The sequence below is a fragment of the Accipiter gentilis genome, chromosome 34 (assembly GCF_929443795.1).
Source record: "Accipiter gentilis chromosome 34, bAccGen1.1, whole genome shotgun sequence".
NCBI lineage: Eukaryota > Metazoa > Chordata > Aves > Accipitriformes > Accipitridae > Astur > Astur gentilis.
The window spans coordinates 7,304,643-7,323,939 of NC_064913.1; the positions used below are offsets into that span (position 1 = coordinate 7,304,643).

Consider the following 19,297-nt stretch of genomic DNA (forward strand, 5'->3'; position numbering starts at 1 on the left):
AATGTATAAAATGTTTTCTGTGTGACAAAGAAGTATTATGTACTTCAGAATGCAATGATAACTTTACAAATTTCCATTAATGTCAAAACCTCACCTTGGAATGCTGTTACCTATAAAAACAATCCTACCCTACAGTACTGTTAACATTAGCAGCATTAAAAATTTGGTGAGAGGGAACAACAAAGGGAGAAAATGCTTCTATTTTAAGTGACTGAAAACAAACCAAATAAGCATGCTGTAAGCAATTTATAATTTTCTGCCTATAAGTATCAGTTTCTATTGAACTGAAAAACGTTGTTTATTAATAAACTGCAGTTAAATAAGAATAACAAGGATGACAAAGAAATTCCCTATAGGTTTCTAATTCTTCTGTCATTACTTTCAGGCCAATAAGCAAGAAATCCTTCCTACAACATGTTGAAGAGCTTTGCACAAACAACAACCTAAAGTTTCAGGAAGAATTTTCGGTATGTTGCTAGCAGTTGTCACAACATCGCAAGACCTTCAGTCGTTTCATGTGTCACATTTCATGTCCATTTTAAGCAGGCAAGGCCGTGAAGGACTCTGGCCTTGATAATCAATACCCAATTACCAGGTTGATTGTTTAGAAAGTAATATTACACTGATTTGGATTCTGCAGTCTACACTGCAACCTGATCAGAATTATTCACCTAAGTGTCAGCAAAAGATGATCTTCTTTAGGCTCCAGTCTGCAAGAGCACCATAATATTTATGTTTTTACATATGTAGAGATGCATATGTAGTTTACCTGAGAACAGTTCATTTAGAAAGAGTTTTCTAACATATATACAGGTATATTTAACTGCATTAAATAAGTTCATTTTCCTGAGTGATGATGACCCCCAAAAAACAGCTGACATTTATTCAGGCCCCAGTCATACTGCCATGGAACTCAGAAATGTTTTTCTTTCATAGGTTTCAGTGCAGGAAGTAAAAAGCTTGTGCATGGTACTTTGCTTTTTGTTCCTCTACAAATAATAGGTCATACTTGTCATGCTCTTGAGAACAGCCTCCATGTGAATAGCCCCCATCTCCTTATATGAGTAGATGAATACAGCAAGCCTGTCTCCCTTTCTGAAAAGAGACCAGCTTTCAAAATATACATTACATATAGTGCATATATACTTTCAAATTCAAATCTCAAAGTTTTTAGTATTTTCATTAAGTAACATTTTTACGGCTATCATATTTTTTTTCCTCAACAACATCTTCTCATTATTTCAGAATTTTTATCACCATCATTTTTAACACATACAGTCATTTGCCCTCACAAAAACAATTTGTCAGTCTCCAGTGACTTTATTATTTTGGATTTATAGATTTACCATGAATTGCTTACCAGTTGGATTAACAAAAATGAAGACTCAACAATTGGCTTTTCTTCTGCTAGATTATAATATTTCAGTCTCTGAGGGAAAACCATCAAAAGTGTGAAAAGATTAATGGTATTTCCTACAGCTTTTTTGTTATGCTCCTTAGGTAAAATTGGTCTGGATTTAATAATAAAAAGCACCATAAAATTCTGTGAGCAATAAAGTAAGGAGAACTTTTTTTCCAAGAGCAGAAGTGTTATTTCACTTGAACAAGAGTGATTATAGTTATATTACGCATGACTGAACAGATGAAAAGTTTTACTAGCAATAACATTTTCACATATTAACGTTCATCACTGGAAAGTTTCTAGTATTACTTTCTTTAGGTGTGACCCACATTGGGCAAGCCTTACAGCACTGTACTGCCTTAAAATTTAAACAACAGTGTTTTATCAAATCAAAATCTTGGCAATCCATTTCAAATTTAGAGAAGTAAGTAGCTGAGGCCTCATTCAAGTAAACTATATAGTCAACTTATAATAAACAGTTTTATATGTCATTTGGGCTTCCATATTTTTTCTCCCTGAGCTTCAGCTTCCATGTTTCACAGTGTAGTGGTATCTTCCCAGATGTCTTGTCCAAGGGCAGGCAGAATTGCAGGGTAGGTCCAGTCCCTGACTGAGAGTGTACCTGTAGCATCTGGTTTATCAGATGAATAATGGGATTGACAATGCGCTTGAAATGACGTCAGAAATGACAATGCACAGAAACAGGCAACGCACACAACAAACAAGCAGACCTCATGACCTGCATTGTTTTCATCCACATTCATTATTCTAGTTTCACATAAATGACTCAAGGCTCCTATAACGTGTGTGGGAGAGGTGAGGTCAGGATATAAACCCATCGATCACTATATCTGAAGCACATAACTAAAAGCATGGTGCTGAGCTTGCTTGGGCTCTCTGGCTGTCTCTGTACCAGTAAATTCAAGCATACCAGGAACTGGACATGAAAATATGATAATTTGCACTAATAAACTGTTAGTATATTCCCTGCCTTGAATTTGGACTGTTTCAGCTAGCAGTCTTCCTGGACAATTCCAAGATACGTTTTGGTAGTAAAGTAGTCTAGGGATCATTTGCAATAGGCAGTTTGTAGACAACAAACCTGTTTTGGAGTTTTCTAGCATAAATGTGGCTCTTTCCATTTCACTTAGTCTTGGAATCCAGGGACATTCCTGGTCTCATCTGATTTGCTGGAATGACCAAGCTGCTGTGCCTGGAGATCTCCAGGGTTCAATCTCGGTCCACATGTGAACGTGACCTGTGTGTAAACATGATGAGAAGAGAATCTGGACCTCGGAATGGGTCTAGATCCATGTGTTGTCAGAAAAGACAAGTTTAAAGAAACCATAGGGAGCCACAGTAACTGATGGTGGGCACCACCTAGCTGGTATTCAAACTTCCAGCTTTCCAGATGATTCAAGTATCTCCCAATTCCTTTGGGAAATCAAGTTTTTCTAGTAACTGGCAAATTACTGAAACAGAAATACTTCTATAAGTGTTTTACGGTAAGTTCTGTTCATGAATAAAAAAGTGATATACCTCTGAATGTCACCACAGTTACCATGAAAGTACTACAGTAAACAAAGTGCAAATTAATTATTTCAGTTTTTTGAGTCTGCAAAGAAATATGGTTTCTGTGACAAATTGTTATTGAATCTTGGAATCCAAATAGTCTTTCCCCAATTCTGAAAATAATATAGACTGAAATCCATACTGATGCAGGGAATTGGTATGAGGTTTTTGAGCACTTGCTCAGATAAGGAAGCATCATTTCAAAAATAACATAATCTGCTTCTCTATTTCCTCTCTGCTACAAAGTACTGTACAACAGTGCTACTTCTATACTAGTTAACTGGCAAGCTAAAACTCAGAGGAGTGAGGCAAATGAGGCAAGTTAAAGTTCACGACATGCACGTGATGTGGGATCCTATGGACCATAACACCTGCAAAATGCCGCAGGCATTTCATCTGTGTTCTTCCTACATGCCAAATTCAATGGCAGAAATTTTGTGGGAGAGTTTCAGCTTTCTGAATGAGAAGAGTTTTAACATCTCCACCGTTAGCTGTGTTTTACTGTTCTTATCAGCTCCTGACAGGAATGCACAGAAGTGACTCTACCGTGTCTGGAGCAGGGATCTTTTTCTAGGTTGTTATAGGATTGGGGCTTTACTTCTCTAAAGGATTATTAAGACAAAAGGCAGAGACAACCGAACAGGTAAAAGAAATGTGCCTTGAGTATGGCAGAGGTTGATTCAAAACCAAGGTTTTAAAATAAGGTGTGCCTTTAAAGATATTTTTCTACAGCATGTTATAGTCTATTTAGGTTTGTATTTACTTCATGTCTGTTAATTATGTTTTTTAATTCTTTAACATACAGATATAAATGTAAAGTCAGCCATTCTTTAAAAGGTGATTTTAAGTCAGAAAATTTATTTTTAGAAGGGGCATAATTATTGGATTTTCATCCTAGGAAACATAGATATCTAGAGAGATTTTGAAGGGCACGGATGGGATCTAGTCCCTTGTTAATTTTCAAAGGGACACGAGCATCTAGTTGTTCTCTGCAATTCTTCCCCTAATTCTTTCTGCAAGGAAATATGTGTCAGAGCTAGGAAGAGAAGTCATGTCCCTTGTCTGAAACTCCTTGACTGTCATTGTGAAACCATCTTTCCCCTCCTGTTCAGAAGCAATTGCGGTTATATTATCAAGGATATAATTATAGAAATTCAAGAAATGAAGTAGTCCTCATGCTTCAGGCCACAGGATTTTTGTCAGATGGTGAAAGAAATAAATTTTTTGTGGGATAATATTTCATATAATACTCTTCAAGGGGTTTACGCTCTCTTTTATATGTCAGACATTATCCGTTGTACAAAATAGGATATCAGTTTAGATGAATTATTGACTTGGTTTATTACATCAGTTTTTAAATTATCCCATTCTGCTAATGCTCATATTAAATTATTCTTAATATCTGAACCCATCAAATAAGGCTAACAAAATATTGGAATTAGCGATGAAATAAAAACACTGGAATAAAAAAACACTCCTTTTTTTTCATTTTTTCATTACATCTTTCATTTATTAACTTGCTAATAGTTGCCCATTACATTTTATTTGTAGAATACAAACTGTCTCAAATACCTGGGCAAAAGAGCACTTGAAAATAAGTAACATTGAATCTGATAGTAGGGCTATCTGCCCCACTTTTGGAAGTAGCCCATGTAGAGTAACTGCTAATATTAAAAGACAAATTTGAAGGGATTACTCAGCACAAGTGGCAATAGGTAGATCTCTTCATTTGTATCTTAGCTAGATGTTGAAATAGACTTGCATATAACATTTGTCAAAAAAAGGGAAAATCTATTACAGTTAATGTATTTATTAACTTAGAAATTCTGGCTAAATTCTGGGGTTTCTGAGTTTTCTATTCTCTTATCATCACAAGATCATCACATTAATACATTTTCTCCATTAACAAGTTATTAATTTCTCTCCACTCTTTTACTCAGCTTTGGAAATTATACCTATTTATGTACACAAACACCCCCATCAAATAAGTTCTTCAATATGAATGATTTATCCATCTCTGCCCTTCAGTAATAGCACTAATGACCAGTTATGAAACCACAGTACAACCCAAAATAACTCTTCCCACCCCTCTCACAAACAGTCCCGTGAACAATAGCTAATTGCCAGTTGTCTCGACTTAATTAAATTCTCATCAGTTCTCATGCTGTGGCAAGAACTCTCCCAAGCTACAGGAGTCGGGAAGAGGCATTATTCAAGGGTAAGGCTGAGTCAGTAGGGCACGGTAACCAAGCATGTGACTTCATGAAAAGACAGAAAAGAACTACAAAAGGTGATAGGCTGACTTTATCGAGACTTGTAAAGGTGAAAGTTCGTGTAAGCTTTAAGCTAATTGTTCAACTTGACAGCCTTGTCTGCAGTGCTGCATCTACCGTTGCTGGTGTAACTGGGGTTGACAGTGAGGTGGAATGCTTCCAGCTGTTCGGCACTCTGCTGCAGAACTAAAGAATTCTTCCTCTTACTGGATGATTGTGTTAGTTTTTATATTTACTGAAGGTGAAACGCAAAGGTTTCCTAACAAACATTTATTCCTCTACAGGAACTACCCAAGTTTCTTGAAGACCTTGCTTCAACTGATGCTGATCTGCCTTGGAACAGGTCTAAGAATCGTTTCCCAAACATAAAGCCATGTATGTGTGTTTACCGATCAACTCCTCCATTTTGCTCTCTACCTTCAACAGTGCAGCATATATTTGGAATGCAACTGTCTTTTTGTTTGATCTGCCTTTGAAATGGCAGTACAATCATGTCCACATTATGAAATAATTTTCTGTCAAGTAATCTGTCTTTTCATTGTGTTTTTTTAAAGACAGTTTTATTTGCAAGTAGCTTTCAACTTGCTCTCACAAGCTTTAATATGCAGGTGCAAGAAACTGTAGCCTCAGTAGTTTCTTAGCTTTGTAATTCAAGCCACGTAGCAAACTCTTTAACATTCTTCCTCATTTTTTTTCCCTTTAGTGAGAAGTAATTTTTTTAAACATATAAAATCCACATGTTCGTGCATTCAGCTACCTCAGGAGCCTGGGTATGCTTTCTTGTGGATATGTGTACATGTGCTGCAAAGGTTCCGCAGAAGATCAGAGTGACTGTATGATAACTTATAAGCCAAGGCTAGATTTTATCACAGGAGACAGCAGTCTGTCTCTCTGTACTCAACACTGCTTCATTTTTCAGTTAATAAGACAAGAAATGTCATTATTATTTTAGGCATTAGCTGTGATGTGAGATGGGGAGCATGGCATTCCTTGGTTAATAATGCTACATTCTGTGCTATTAACTTTTCAGAGCAGCTGTTCCTGCTATCTACTGCCTTGTTCAAGACATACTCTAAGTTACAGTCACTAAACATTTATATTCATGACACGCAATGAAATATAAACAGATAAGTTTCATAAATCTTTAACTTTGTATTCTAATTTTTCTTCCTAACTTGAGCACCAAACACCAAAATTTGGAATGTTTGGTTTCAGCATTTACTTATTCATGTATGACATCTTTCCTGGTTTTTGTAATTTCTGCATACATACCATGGGCCCAAATCAGAAACCCTCAATCACTGGGTTTTTTTTTAATGAACTTACCTTATGTAAGAGAACTAAAAGTATGTAAAAGTGCCAGGATCTGGCTCAAATCTATGACCTGGGCAGCAGAGATACAGGAAAGACTATCAGCCCCCTGACCCTGCCGTCTGATTCACGCGGAGGTTGTCTGTGCTAGAACAGCATGGCTTAAAGTACACGGGCTACCTTCAGGCAGAGGATCCTCCCATACATACATCAAATTGGAGGTTTTGGCATGTTTACCATTTTAATTAAAAAGTATTATATTAAAATATGTCTGGAACGTTAGAGGATGACCATACAGTAATGGAAATTGGTTAAATTCCCTTTGTAATTAGTGTTCTACTACGTCAAGTATTTTTAGATTAGCAACAATAACAGTATTTTTGATTTCTTAGCGCTCCGGAAACACTTGTTACATGCATCTATGGCTTTTGAATAAATCTTTTTGTTAACTAGACTTTCTTTCCATAATAGATAATAACAACAGAGTAAAGCTGATGCCTGATGCTGGTATTCCTGGATCTGACTACATTAATGCCAGCTACGTGTCTGTAAGTAGAAAGTCTCTCACATTTTTAGTATATTTATTTTTCTGGTAGACAAGAGAGTCAAAAAATAACTTGCAAGAAGAACAGGATTCTGATTTTACTTTCATTCACTACAGCTACTGTTGCCATGGCATTGTTCAAGTGACTCCTGTGGCATTGAACATGACTAGTTAAAAATATAAGTTATCCCATTTTCATGGCTAAGAAATGATTTTCAGTAATAATCAAAACTGTGTCCAGCAAATTAATTTCTATGAATTGTCTCATACCATTATCATTAAAAACAATAGTGAAATTCCCACTGAGGTCAATTTTTTAGGCAGGCATTGTTTGGTCTCTTAGTTCAGGCGCTGGAGCTATTGTATATGAACAGGACAATGTAAAGATAACTGAACTGAAAAGTTTCATAGAAATGGTTAATAATTTTGGTGAGAGGGATTAGTATGCCCCTTATTATTTTGTGAAAGTTATGATGGAGGAAAATGCAAATAGGCTTCTTGAAGAAGAAACTAATATTGTATTTCTCATCCTCAGATTTCTTTCTAGACCTTCCATTTTCGAATTGTGTTCTCAGTAAATTCCTCATCTATATTTGTATCTCATTTTTGTCCTGTTGAAGCTCAAAGTGTGACTTATAATTATGCATTTAATTTGTTGTAGCAGTGGCTGGTGGTCTGACATGAGGTCAAGACTTGATTTGCACTAAGCACTATTCAAACACATAGCAAGACATGCAGACCGTAGTCTAAACAGATGTCACAATAGCAAGTAGAAGTAGTTATTTCCAGGTAACTAAGAGACACTTACAGAGAATAAGCAACAGAGCTGAGAGCATCTTCCTCTCTCATTAGCAAAAGCTATTTATCCCCTTTATATAGAATATCCTGACTCTGACAGTTAGCAGAAAGGACGAGCCATGCCATGTTGTTACTTGACGCTGGGACTATACACTGAGAAGGAGACCAGACAGCTTGGAGCATGGCCGAGGCTTTACCCTTCCTGTCACTAACTAACATGCCAAGGCTTAGGCAGGGAACACTAACAGCAGCTTCCAAAAAGCTGCAGCAGAAGCCAGCTGCAGAGAGTGTTCCCTGCTGAGATTTTGCATGTCTTTACTGCATACAGGCATCTCGCTTTAGGTCACCGTTCATCAGTGAAGAGACAACCGTAATGTAACCATTTCTCAGGGCTAAATCTTTGCCCTTTAAATCCTCTCACTTTCCGTATTCATGGATGTGTAAATATATAAATGCATATAGCTGTAAATATACAACATCTGTGCATGTGTGTATTTATCTACCTATTTATCTAGGTGTATATACTTATGCATACATACAAAGAGAGGGAAAGAGAGGTGTTGTATGTAGTTTTAACAAATAGGAACTTGGCTGCTACTTTTATTGTCATTGGTTAAAAAAGAAAAAGTCAGTAACTGAACTGTGAGCTTTGCATCCCTGAACTCTAGTTTTTCACCTCACTCTTAAACTAGGAAGGATTAACATAGTTTCTCACTGCCACCTGTTCTGTATATTATAGATGGAGTAAGTAACAGGCAGCTGTGAATTATAGGGCTATAATTCCAACAAGGAGCTTCAGTGGTGCTATAAACCACTGTGTCAGTTGTTTTGAGCAATAAGCAGAACTCTGTGATATTACAGACTGCTAGCTCTACAGCATAAATTTATTGCTATTATTGCTATTGTTATTTTAGACTTTCTGTAGTACATAAGAGTTCCTGTAGGGTATGCTTAGTTTCTCTGAGGAAACAGATCCATGAGAACCCATGCCCTGACAGCATTTACACAGATTTTTTTATAACAAACTTTCTTCTCCCCAAGTTTTACATCAATTTATAAATGAACTAAACAGGAGAAGCCAACACTAAAATAAAAGTCAACCCCTACAGTAAGTTTCTCAAAGACCTTTTATCAGAGGTGATTTGTTTGAGTAAGCTCCATCCCTGAGTTACAGCAGATCCCTGATGATCACTGGAAGGACAAGGTCGTCAGTGTGGTGTATAGCTTGCACTAGCTCTCAGACAGCTCTTTAGTTTCTCTGGCTCCACTGCTCCTTAGCACCATTTAATTCTCCTTTGTTGGCCACCTCCTGACACAGTTCTTGGTGGCCTCTGGCTGGATCTGCAATAAGGCTAATATGAAGGCTTAGATGTTTTTACATGGGAATTACTGACCTGATGTCCCTGTAATTCCTCTGCTAAATGCATTTCTATTAGGATGTCATTTCCCAAACTTTATTAGAGCATTGGTTCATAACTGATCTACATGGTGGAAAAAATGTCATTACTTCGTTAGGTTCCCAAGGCCATCTGCCATGCAATGATTAGCCAGGCCTATGCCAATTTGTTTAGTATGTCTGACAAGGTTTTAGCCATAGGCGTGGTAGCTACAGGCACAACTATGAGTCACATGCAAACTCTTTTTTTCCCTTCTAACCATTATGTATTAAATATTTTTTTTTTTCCTTAGGGTTATTTATGTCCAAATGAATTTATTGCAACTCAGGGACCATTACCAGGAACAGTGGGCGATTTCTGGAGAATGGTGTGGGAGACGAGAGCAAAAACACTTGTGATGCTTACACAGTGTTTTGAAAAAGGTCGGGTAAGTTATCAGTGTACCAACTAACAGCATTTGATATAATTGGAAATTCTATATGTAGTTTCTGTCAAGATTATAATATGATCATATTAATTAGTAATCATCTCACTGCAGATAAGATGTCATCAGTACTGGCCAGAAGATAATAAACCAGTGACTGTGTTTGGGGATATAGTGATTACTAAATTGATGGAAGATATCCAGATAGACTGGACCATCAGAGACCTAAAAATTGAAAGGGTAAGCCAGAACTGGAAGCTGATTGAATAAAACCCATCCAACACCTCAAAGAAGATCAGATGTGCTCCATCCCACCATTTTTAATGCACTGTACTGCCTGGTTTTCCTGCATTTTGTTTTCATTCCTGGTTTGTTTTTTTTTCCCTGAGGATTTTCTCCAGTTTCTGTCACAAAGAGCTCAGATATTTGTCCAACATGCCATGAAGGGCCTATCAAGGTTACTGAACCTCTGGTCTTGTGGGAGGTGAAGTTTCTATTTGGACACCTCAGTTGTCTCTTCTAGAAAGGAGTAATCCTAACCATTCTGGGATCAGACAAATCCCTTTGAATGTATCCCTCTCAGATTAAAGGGCAAGATTCTCTGGTGCAGCGCAGCTGTTTTGCATTGTACCACCAGCCGTAGTGGCCTCCACCCCCAGGAGATTCACCCAATATAAATGAGAATCATCAGTATTACTCCCACTCTTTGTGCTGGGGAGGGGGTGGGGGGTACAGCATAGATGTTCATCTTTGTCATGATCCACAACTATAGTTTCCACTCTTTGGAAAAACTAGCACCCAGCATTAAGTCAGACCAGCAGGTAGGCTCAGAAAGCAATCTGGGCATAATGACCCAAGATGAAGTCAGCCTTCTTTTGCACTCCCAACATTGACCTGTGTTGTATGTAGTGCAGCCAGATGCTAGGACCTGAACTCAGTTATCCAAATACGTGCGTTACCATCCCGTGGCATGTGCGTGTGACAAAAGGAACATAGCAGTTAGGGGATTGTCTCAGTGGTCGCCCCATAAGGATGTGTTGTGCGCATAGGACAGGATAACTGAACATTTTAAAATGAGTGAGAGAAGACAAACAAGAATAAACAAGACTGGAAAAGAGACTATTTACAGTAAAAATGCTCGCGAGTGAAATGCAGAGTCACCTGTGTTAACCAGGGTGAGGCTGAAAAGAAAAGACAGCATAACGCAAATTGACTAAGTGATCCATTTACTATAGCTGAACTACCCTGCACAAGAAGCTATGTCCTTTGTAAGCATGTCATTAAATGTGCCATATTGCTGGCTTTAAGATTGTACTTCATCTTTCATTCACAAATGGATGGCTTCTTGATGATCTTTCAGTGAAGGTGAAAAGCATATGTGAGGCAAATCATTCACAATTATTGCCATATTGCATCCACAGTCACTTCTCGTTTGGTTTTATGATGATCAATTTAAAAAATACAGACCCAAAGTAGTTGCCACACATAATTGTTCACAGTTGTTCAGTGTTTCTTGCAATCTGAAAAGAGCAAGTGGTTGGTTCAAAAAAAAATTTAAAAAAACACAACTGGTTCTTTACACAACAACAGTTGATTAAACTGTGGTACTGCTTACTGTAAGATATTGTGAGTGCTAAAAACTTACAGGGCTTCATAAAATCTGGATAAATTAATAGAAAAAAATTCTGACAAGTACTATTAAATATCGAGATACCATCTCTGACTGAGGCAGTTCACAAGTCACAAACTATTAAGAATGGAAAGGATATTCTGTGGAACTATAGATACATTGTTGTCATATTTTATAATTTTCCCTAAGATTTTTTCCTTGACTACTGTTGGAAACAGGATATTGGTTTAGACAGGCCTTTGGCATGATCCTGTGCTTTTATTCTTGCGTCCTTCATAGTTAATTTAGCTATCGGATCATAACCTGCTCTTTTCTTTGAGTTACTATTGCTGCTGCTCTGACTGAGAGGGCATCAAACACTTAGAAAATAGATCTGTGTTTACCAATGTATGTGCGTTTGTAAGATCAGTCTTAGAATGGTTGCTTTTTCCTAAACAAATTGTTGAACCCGTTCACTAAACTTGTAAATGCGCTACAGAAACTTCAACCTGTAGTCTACAAATTACATTGATACAGTGACTGAAGTCAAATGGAGAGTGACCGCTGAAGTCATTAATACTTCCTGAAAGATGGACTTGGTGCCATCTCTCAAAAAACCTGCCATAAGATCTGTGCATAACAAATTATCCATTGATATAAGTACATCTTACAATTATTATGCTATTCTGACTTTCTTCTTTACTTGAAATTGCTGAGAAGGTTACATGTAGCTTACTGGATCTTCTGTCACATTTCTTCTGTGAAAACTGCCTTATCTTGTATTTCTCAGCATGGAGACTGCATGATGGTGCGGCAGTGTAACTTTACTTCTTGGCCAGAACATGGAGTCCCCGAAACTACTGCACCAATTATCCATTTTGTAAAACTTATCCGTGCAAGTCGAGCACATGATAATACACCGATGGTGGTTCACTGCAGGTAAGCTTATTCACCAAATCATCATTTAGTATCTTAGAATTTCAAGTGCATATTAAAGCTCAGGGAAGTTGCCAGAAGAACAATGAAAACTGAGTGCACGGGTATGGTTCTAGTACAGACAGCAGTGAAGGTTTGTCTAGCAGTGCTCCTTAGTCCGTTCTAGGAGGGAAAATGCCAAAGTGTGTCTGTTCTTCCATTCATTGAAATCCCATTGAGGTGATGCCAGTGACACAGTTAATTCAACAAATAACATAAGGTACTGCTGGATTTATCTCAATTTTCCGCTTTATCATAAGAAGAGGAACAGTAAATGACATGTTAGTTTTAATTACTTCTATTATAATTATAGCTTTTTTTAAGAAAAAAGTATTAAATACTGTATTTAAAATGTACATGTCACTAGCAAAAGGAGGAAACTGTTTGGGAGCCACAGAGAATAGCAAATAGGAATAAGGGTTTGCATATGCCAGATTTCAAGGCTGGATGCCTGTAAGCAGCTAAAATCTATATTTAGGCTCTTAAATAAATGGTCTGGTGGTTAGAGGTGTTCAGCTGTCATAGTTCCCATTGATTTCATACTCAACACCCTTAAACTGCTATTTCAAAGAGTAAGTGTGTGGGGAAGGCTAAGTCTTCAGGAAAGTGGTGAGTGTGTCTGCATTTCATGTGCAGGTCAGTGTTCCCACTGAATGAGTGGGCACACTCCAAAATAGCAACCTGAACTCAGAGGTCTGCAATTGTCTCATTCTCACTCAGCGCAAGTCTGGAAATATGTGGAAGGAAAAGCTGAGTTTGGTGCCACAAATCTCTTCCCTAACTGTCCAGTTTATCATGCATGGCAGTTCTTTTTATTTTCCCTCGGTGTCCTACAGGTGCCACCACAATGGGTGGTAAAGCCTCATTTTATGTGATATCGTTATCATTGACAGTTTGACATTTCCCTCTACTGCAGGGGCCAGAGACTATTACGGGAGAGAACTACACGGCCTTCACATTTTGAGGACACACGTATTCTCTGGGGCCCCTCTGCAACGAATCCTATCCCCTTTTCACAACCCAGATACGTAAAGGGGCCACCATGGGCCAGATACTCCCCCTGTGCTCAGATTCCTGATGGTTATAAAGCAGCATTATGTGCTCTCATATCCAGAGAACTCATTCATTACTTTCTGCTCGTTAGATCTTGCAGGTTGAAGAAAGTTTTGCTATACATTTTCTGATTATCTGCAGTGATATACCCTGCATTTATTACACCAATTGCAGAGAAGTCTGATAGTGATTTTGAGAAAATCCTGTTCGTTTTCAAACCTTTAAATAAAACAACACTAGCTACCAGCATGTCTTGCACACTCATCCTCCTTCTAAGAGTATTTTCTTTTAAATGTTTTGCTAGATCCCATGTTGTTTTGTCTCAAATACCAAAAGCATCACAGAACATAGTTATGATTTCACAAAATCTTGTGATTTTTTTTCTTTGAATTAACGAGCTCTGGAAAATTCACAGAAGAGCTGTAGGACCATTTTTCCACTTATACAGGCTTGGTTTAGATAGAACTCATTTGTCTGATGCAAACCCCTTGTAAAATCAAGATCACAACATGGCTCAAATCCAGATTTCACTTGATCCCAATCAGCAAGGAGACACATACACAGAGAAAAGTAACTACTGAAAAAGACTTAATTTTTTCTGAAGTTTTCATTTCACAATAAACTTAATTTAACCAGAATATTCTAAGAAAATATTTTATACTAAAAAATTAACATAAACCCTTTATTTTATCTTGTGTATTATGTTTGTAGTGCCGGTGTTGGAAGAACAGGTGTTTATATTGCACTTGACCATTTGACCCAACATGTAGATGACCATGATTTTGTGGATATCTATGGACTTGTAGCTGAGTTAAGAAGTGAAAGAATGTGTATGGTACAGAATCTGGTAAGATTTACATATTTATCTATTTGTTCTCCTTGTTGTTAAGAAGTTAATCATCTGATCTCCTTCAAAACAAGACTAGAAAGCTCATAACAATCAGCTTGTCAAATACATTTTCAACCAAATTCTGCTTCTATTTGGATTTCAAGAATTGTGCAGATGTGTATGGTTTCTATCTATTTCAGTATATTTGGCCAGCAAAGTCTTGACAAGTGCCGAAAGAGTGCTGAGATATTTAGGTTTTTGAACTTGAATCATAATTTCTCAGACTTTGAGAAAGCTCATTTCAAGTTTTAGTTGAAGAACAGTTGTTAAATAAAAAATGGATTTGCTCATACTCTACTTAATTTGACTTTATTTACTACTTAACTGTACTTTTTTTGTGTGTATATATATGTAGCATAGTCCTCCAAACTTTTAACTTTACTTTTGACCTCATTAATGATTCCTTGATTCTTTTTAAACTGCTTCAAATAAAATAACACATACAATAGAATTAAGCACAGACTTCAGAGTTTGCAAAATCATGGCAATGGTGGGGTCTGGGTCTAAAAAAGTGCGTTTCTGGCAGACTTACTGTGTGTGGATGTAAGTTAGTGATGACCTGCTGGTAAGGAAGACCTCTGCTGTATCTGGAGATCTGGGTATATGTAAAGGAGTAATAGCAGAATTTAAAGCTGATCCGGAACACCTGGTGCAATGGAAATCCAGCTGTATTTGCATAAGGCTTCTGGCATAAGCCTCCTGCAGGCCAGGTCTAACCCAAGGCTGCTGCCTGAAGCCTTTGAGCCTCCAGCATGACTTACCAACTTCTCAGTATGGGTGAGCAGTTTCAGGATGAACTTCCACATGACTGATGGATTTAAACTGATTTTAATGTAAGGAGACTTTTTCCATTAGGAATGCAATTCTGCCGTTCTACATCATGTCAGAATATACAAAGAGCAGTTAACCTCTCTTCGGCAACAGCACTTCAGATTTTTTTGAGACCTTCTGGTGATACTCTGTCATGCTGTTTCTTGTAGGGTGCTGTCCGATTACCAATTGCTTTCAAGTTTTCCTTTTGGAGTCTTGATGCAGCTAAACAATTGCCAGGACTTTCCTGTGATGATGAATTCTGGGAATACCTTTGTTGTTGTTGTTTTACACTTTTGGCTAGAAAGAGAATCATCTGAAAATAAGGCAGAGGCTGGAAGACAATTTAATGGGACCACCCCCAAAATAAAATCTTAAAACAGTGAGACATTTGATAACATCAGTGTATGTTTTTAAAATGTGCATCTTCATTTGCATATTTTGGAAAAGGCTAAGAAAAGATGTGCCAAAATGCAATAGAAGATGGTGGTCTCACAGTTCTGATTTCCAAACAGATCAGGTATTGATCTATATGCTACATGCAAAATCCTGAGACAGGTTGTTCTCTGTCCGGGTCGTTTCTAGCTCACGTTTGCAAGACTACAAAAGGCAGATCAGCAACAAAACTTGCCCCGCGGGAACAAAATCTTGTAAACTTTTATGGCGGATTCAGTAGTCAAGCTATTCTGACAGTTCTGTTATAAAACACTGTTTAGTAGTCTATGGTTCAGTTTTTATGTGATCAGCACAGAAGATATAAAGAGAGGAGCAATTCCTTCCCAGAACTCAGTTTAGAGGTCCCTCAGTCAAACTGTCTGTAAGATCTATGAGTAAAATATGTAAAAACTTGTTATTCTCAGACATGGTTTTTGCTTGATTATAGCTTCAAAATAGTTTTCCTTTTGCCAGCTCCCTGTTGCTGTTAGCCCATGGGCACAGAATGGCCCACATCTGTGCGATTAAACACCTCTGCAGTTACCACTCTCTTCGCAAGCTCTCTCTAGGGAGCAGCCCGTAGTCTGCAGTAACTCCTGAAACACACCTGGAAATTATTTGAGATAGTGCTGGTTCATGTGGATCGAAACTATGTGAGGGACTATCCAAACAATTTGAAGTAGTTTGGACGATCAGGTTCCACGAGCTGGTGATGTACCCAGACACTGTTTAATTCCCTAATGTAGATATAATTTCAAAATGCTGGTACTCTGCCTGGTGGGCTGTACATGACCAAGGCCTGCCCCTCGACTACGTCTAAAGCGCATAACCTACTCGTTAGTGAACATTTTTACTCTTTCTCCCACTTCCAATCATAAAAAGGCTTTCAGATAATTAAGAATGTCATTAATTCTAACTGGGAAAATAACTTGTCACGCATACATTCCCCAGGTATCCTGCTTCACTCTCCCTGGCAAACCCAGAAACTCATTGCTCCATGCTCACAGGTAGCTGTACGAGTGCAAGAGATTATGGAGCTTGCAGAGTCTGCCTTCTGAACTGGAGTAACCAATCTAAACTCCACTGAAACTTAAGACCTTCATTCTAGACATCCATATTTGTCCAGTGGATCTGTTAAAGTTTATCATCTCGCCAAGTCAAGTAGAAAGGCTAGTTTGAAGTAATGCCGTGCTATTGCTTCAGTAAGCAAGCTATTGAAAAGTGTAATGGTACTGTGTACTTCAGGGGCCTGTGAAAGTCTCTTTTAATTACCCATGGCTCTGGAGCTGTGACCCTAAAACATATCCACGTAAGCAAATTTCTCTTATAAATCTGAGACACTTGAATTGAAAATCGATGGCAGTTCTGAAACAAAATAGCAATTACTGAGCAGAAAAATTACACTAATGTATTTAACTGTGCAAAAGTCAAGGGAGTTAAAGTTATTTTGGTCATCTCCATCTGTGGAGATACTAAAAACCCATCTGCACAAGGTCCTGGGCAATGTGCTTTAGCTGACCCAGCTTGAGCAGTGGGGGGTCGCACTACGTGATCTCAAGAGGGCTCTTCCAATCTGAACAAATTGTGATACTGTGACCTGGCTCATTTTCTGCATCTGCATGCACAGTACTTCTCCTATGTGAAGATATGCTTAATCCATTAATTTTCTTTCTATCTGTTTTCATTCTTTTCTTTCACTCTTTATTTCATTCTTACATTGCCTTGTTTTATTTTTTTCTTTTCAGCAATCGTTACCCAGGGTTACTTTATGTCCTTGGAAGTGTCAAACTAACTTCAGTTGCCCACTCTCTGCATTATAGTCTGTTAAAAGTGATGCTACAGTTCAAGAAGTATCACTAAAAATAATGTGATTTTTTGCTCTTAGCAATGGTGCATGCTCCTAGAACATGTAGATTTAGATTTACTTGAACTTTTGCATTTGAGTGCACCCTGCTGGTTTTCTCTATGCTAGAAAGAGGAAAATTTCCTTATCTAAATATAACATTTGTGTGGTTCAGTTTCTTCAGTCTGAATCTGGTGGCAAAAAGTAATCAAATGTCTTTTCACAGAACAAACCTTTACAGAAAATTGTGGAACACCCTATTAGTCTCAGTTATGATTAGTTTCATTTCATATATCTTACTGGGCATAAGGATTAACATGTTTTGACAAATTTTAATGCATTATGCCTCATAATGAATTAAATCAGATCAGGCGTATATGATATGGTCATCAAAGTACTGCGATTGCTGAGCTGAACTGCAGTTACTTTAAGAACATCTAGATGTTATATAAAAAAATTAAAAGTTTTTTGGGTTTAGAATTACATTTTTCTTCTAATCAAACGTCTTTAAATTCACATCTTACAGGCACAATATATGTTTTTGCATCAATGTGTATTGGATCTGTTGACAAGCAAGGGAAGTAGTCAGCCCATATGTTTTGTAAATTATTCAGCACTGCAAAAGATGGACTCTCTGGATGCCATGGAAGGTAAGGAGACGCAGATTGTCTCAAAATTATTTTTTCATAGCAGGTGTATTGACTTGTCTGACTAAGAAGGAAAAAAAAAATACTTTGGCATGTGTTTTTTTGCTTCAGAAGTGTAAATTTCTAGCATTTTGCTGCTCTTCAGTCTCCTTCATAATAATAGTCATTGCTCAAGCTTTCTTTCCACCTTTTTCCCTGCGAGACCTTTTAAGTTCAGCCAAAACAGTTATCTGCCATTAGTTACTATTTGTTTACGAGGTAGGTTAATGTAATATATCTGTTTCTTTTGTAGGTGATGTGGAGCTTGAATGGGAAGAAACGACCATGTAAATACTCAGACTAAATATTAAAGATAATGAGATTTTGAAAGTCAAAGTCATATTTTTCTAAGCACAGGGGCCAAAGTGAATTCCCCTATTTTGATGATTAAAATACACACAGATGATTGAAATATCTTTTCTTCTATCAATGTGCCTTCATAAATATGTTAAAGTATTTTATGCAGATCACTGAGCAATACTGATTAGGAGTACTTTTGCACAGACTACACTTCTGGTGTTATATGAATACTGCATTCAGTATGTATTTAAATAGAAAGTGTGTTTGAACATACTCCTTTTTTCCAGTTACCTTTGTAAAAGAAGAAAAGTGAGCCAAATACGATGTAAAAATTTCATATTCCCATTGAACTTATTTTGGTGTGAATTTGCTGTGTTCTTTGTGTGTTGGTTTTAAGTAAAAGCTACAGTTCCTTGAATCATTCTTGCTAGATTGGTTTCAATGTTGTCAGCTCTTGCAGATTAATTCCAATACCATCACAGTGATCTTTACCTAACTGTATGTTCTTGTGTTTTGAATCTTTTTTTACGAGTGGTAGCATATCAGCTCATGATCCTGAACAGCTGAAGAGTCACCTTCTGACATAGGGAGGATTATTCAGCTTTTACACAGCACACAGTAGCTCTTCAGGGACACTTGGGGCTATTTAAGCCATCTTATAATCAGCGGGTTGTTTTTTTAAATAAACAACGGTGATTGCATATGTTCAGTCCTGAAGAAAGTATTTTACATTCCTGCTACTTTTTCAAGCAGATAAAACAAAGTAAAACTATGAATTTATTATATGTTACAACGCATGTTAGATTGACTTGAGTAATAGAATGTTTATAATCCAATCACATTTCTTGAATATAACATTGTTCAGTATTTTGAAAGGTTACTCAAAATTTAATAACAATATATCCTATAACACAGAGTTGTCACTTTAAAAAGTTGTTGCTCCTTCCTCAGGTTTGGCAAATCACTGTAGACACTG

At 37.3% G+C, this 19,297-nt stretch overlaps 1 protein-coding gene across 1 annotated transcript in view; it reads left to right on the forward strand.

Annotated features, from left to right (window-relative positions):
* Positions 1 to 19,075, forward strand: part of PTPRQ (protein tyrosine phosphatase receptor type Q) — a 110,814-nt gene extending 91,739 nt beyond the window's left edge. Inside the window, exons 38-46 of the mRNA XM_049791983.1 lie at positions 386 to 467; positions 5,532 to 5,622; positions 7,030 to 7,106; positions 9,590 to 9,724; positions 9,836 to 9,961; positions 12,121 to 12,269; positions 14,070 to 14,205; positions 17,862 to 17,985; positions 18,275 to 19,075. Coding sequence (XP_049647940.1) covers positions 386 to 467; positions 5,532 to 5,622; positions 7,030 to 7,106; positions 9,590 to 9,724; positions 9,836 to 9,961; positions 12,121 to 12,269; positions 14,070 to 14,205; positions 17,862 to 17,985; positions 18,275 to 18,312 — 958 coding nt within the window. The 3' untranslated portion in view covers positions 18,313 to 19,075. The remainder of the gene's footprint in view (positions 1 to 385; positions 468 to 5,531; positions 5,623 to 7,029; positions 7,107 to 9,589; positions 9,725 to 9,835; positions 9,962 to 12,120; positions 12,270 to 14,069; positions 14,206 to 17,861; positions 17,986 to 18,274) is intronic.
* The last annotated feature ends 222 nt before the right edge of the window (positions 19,076 to 19,297 follow it).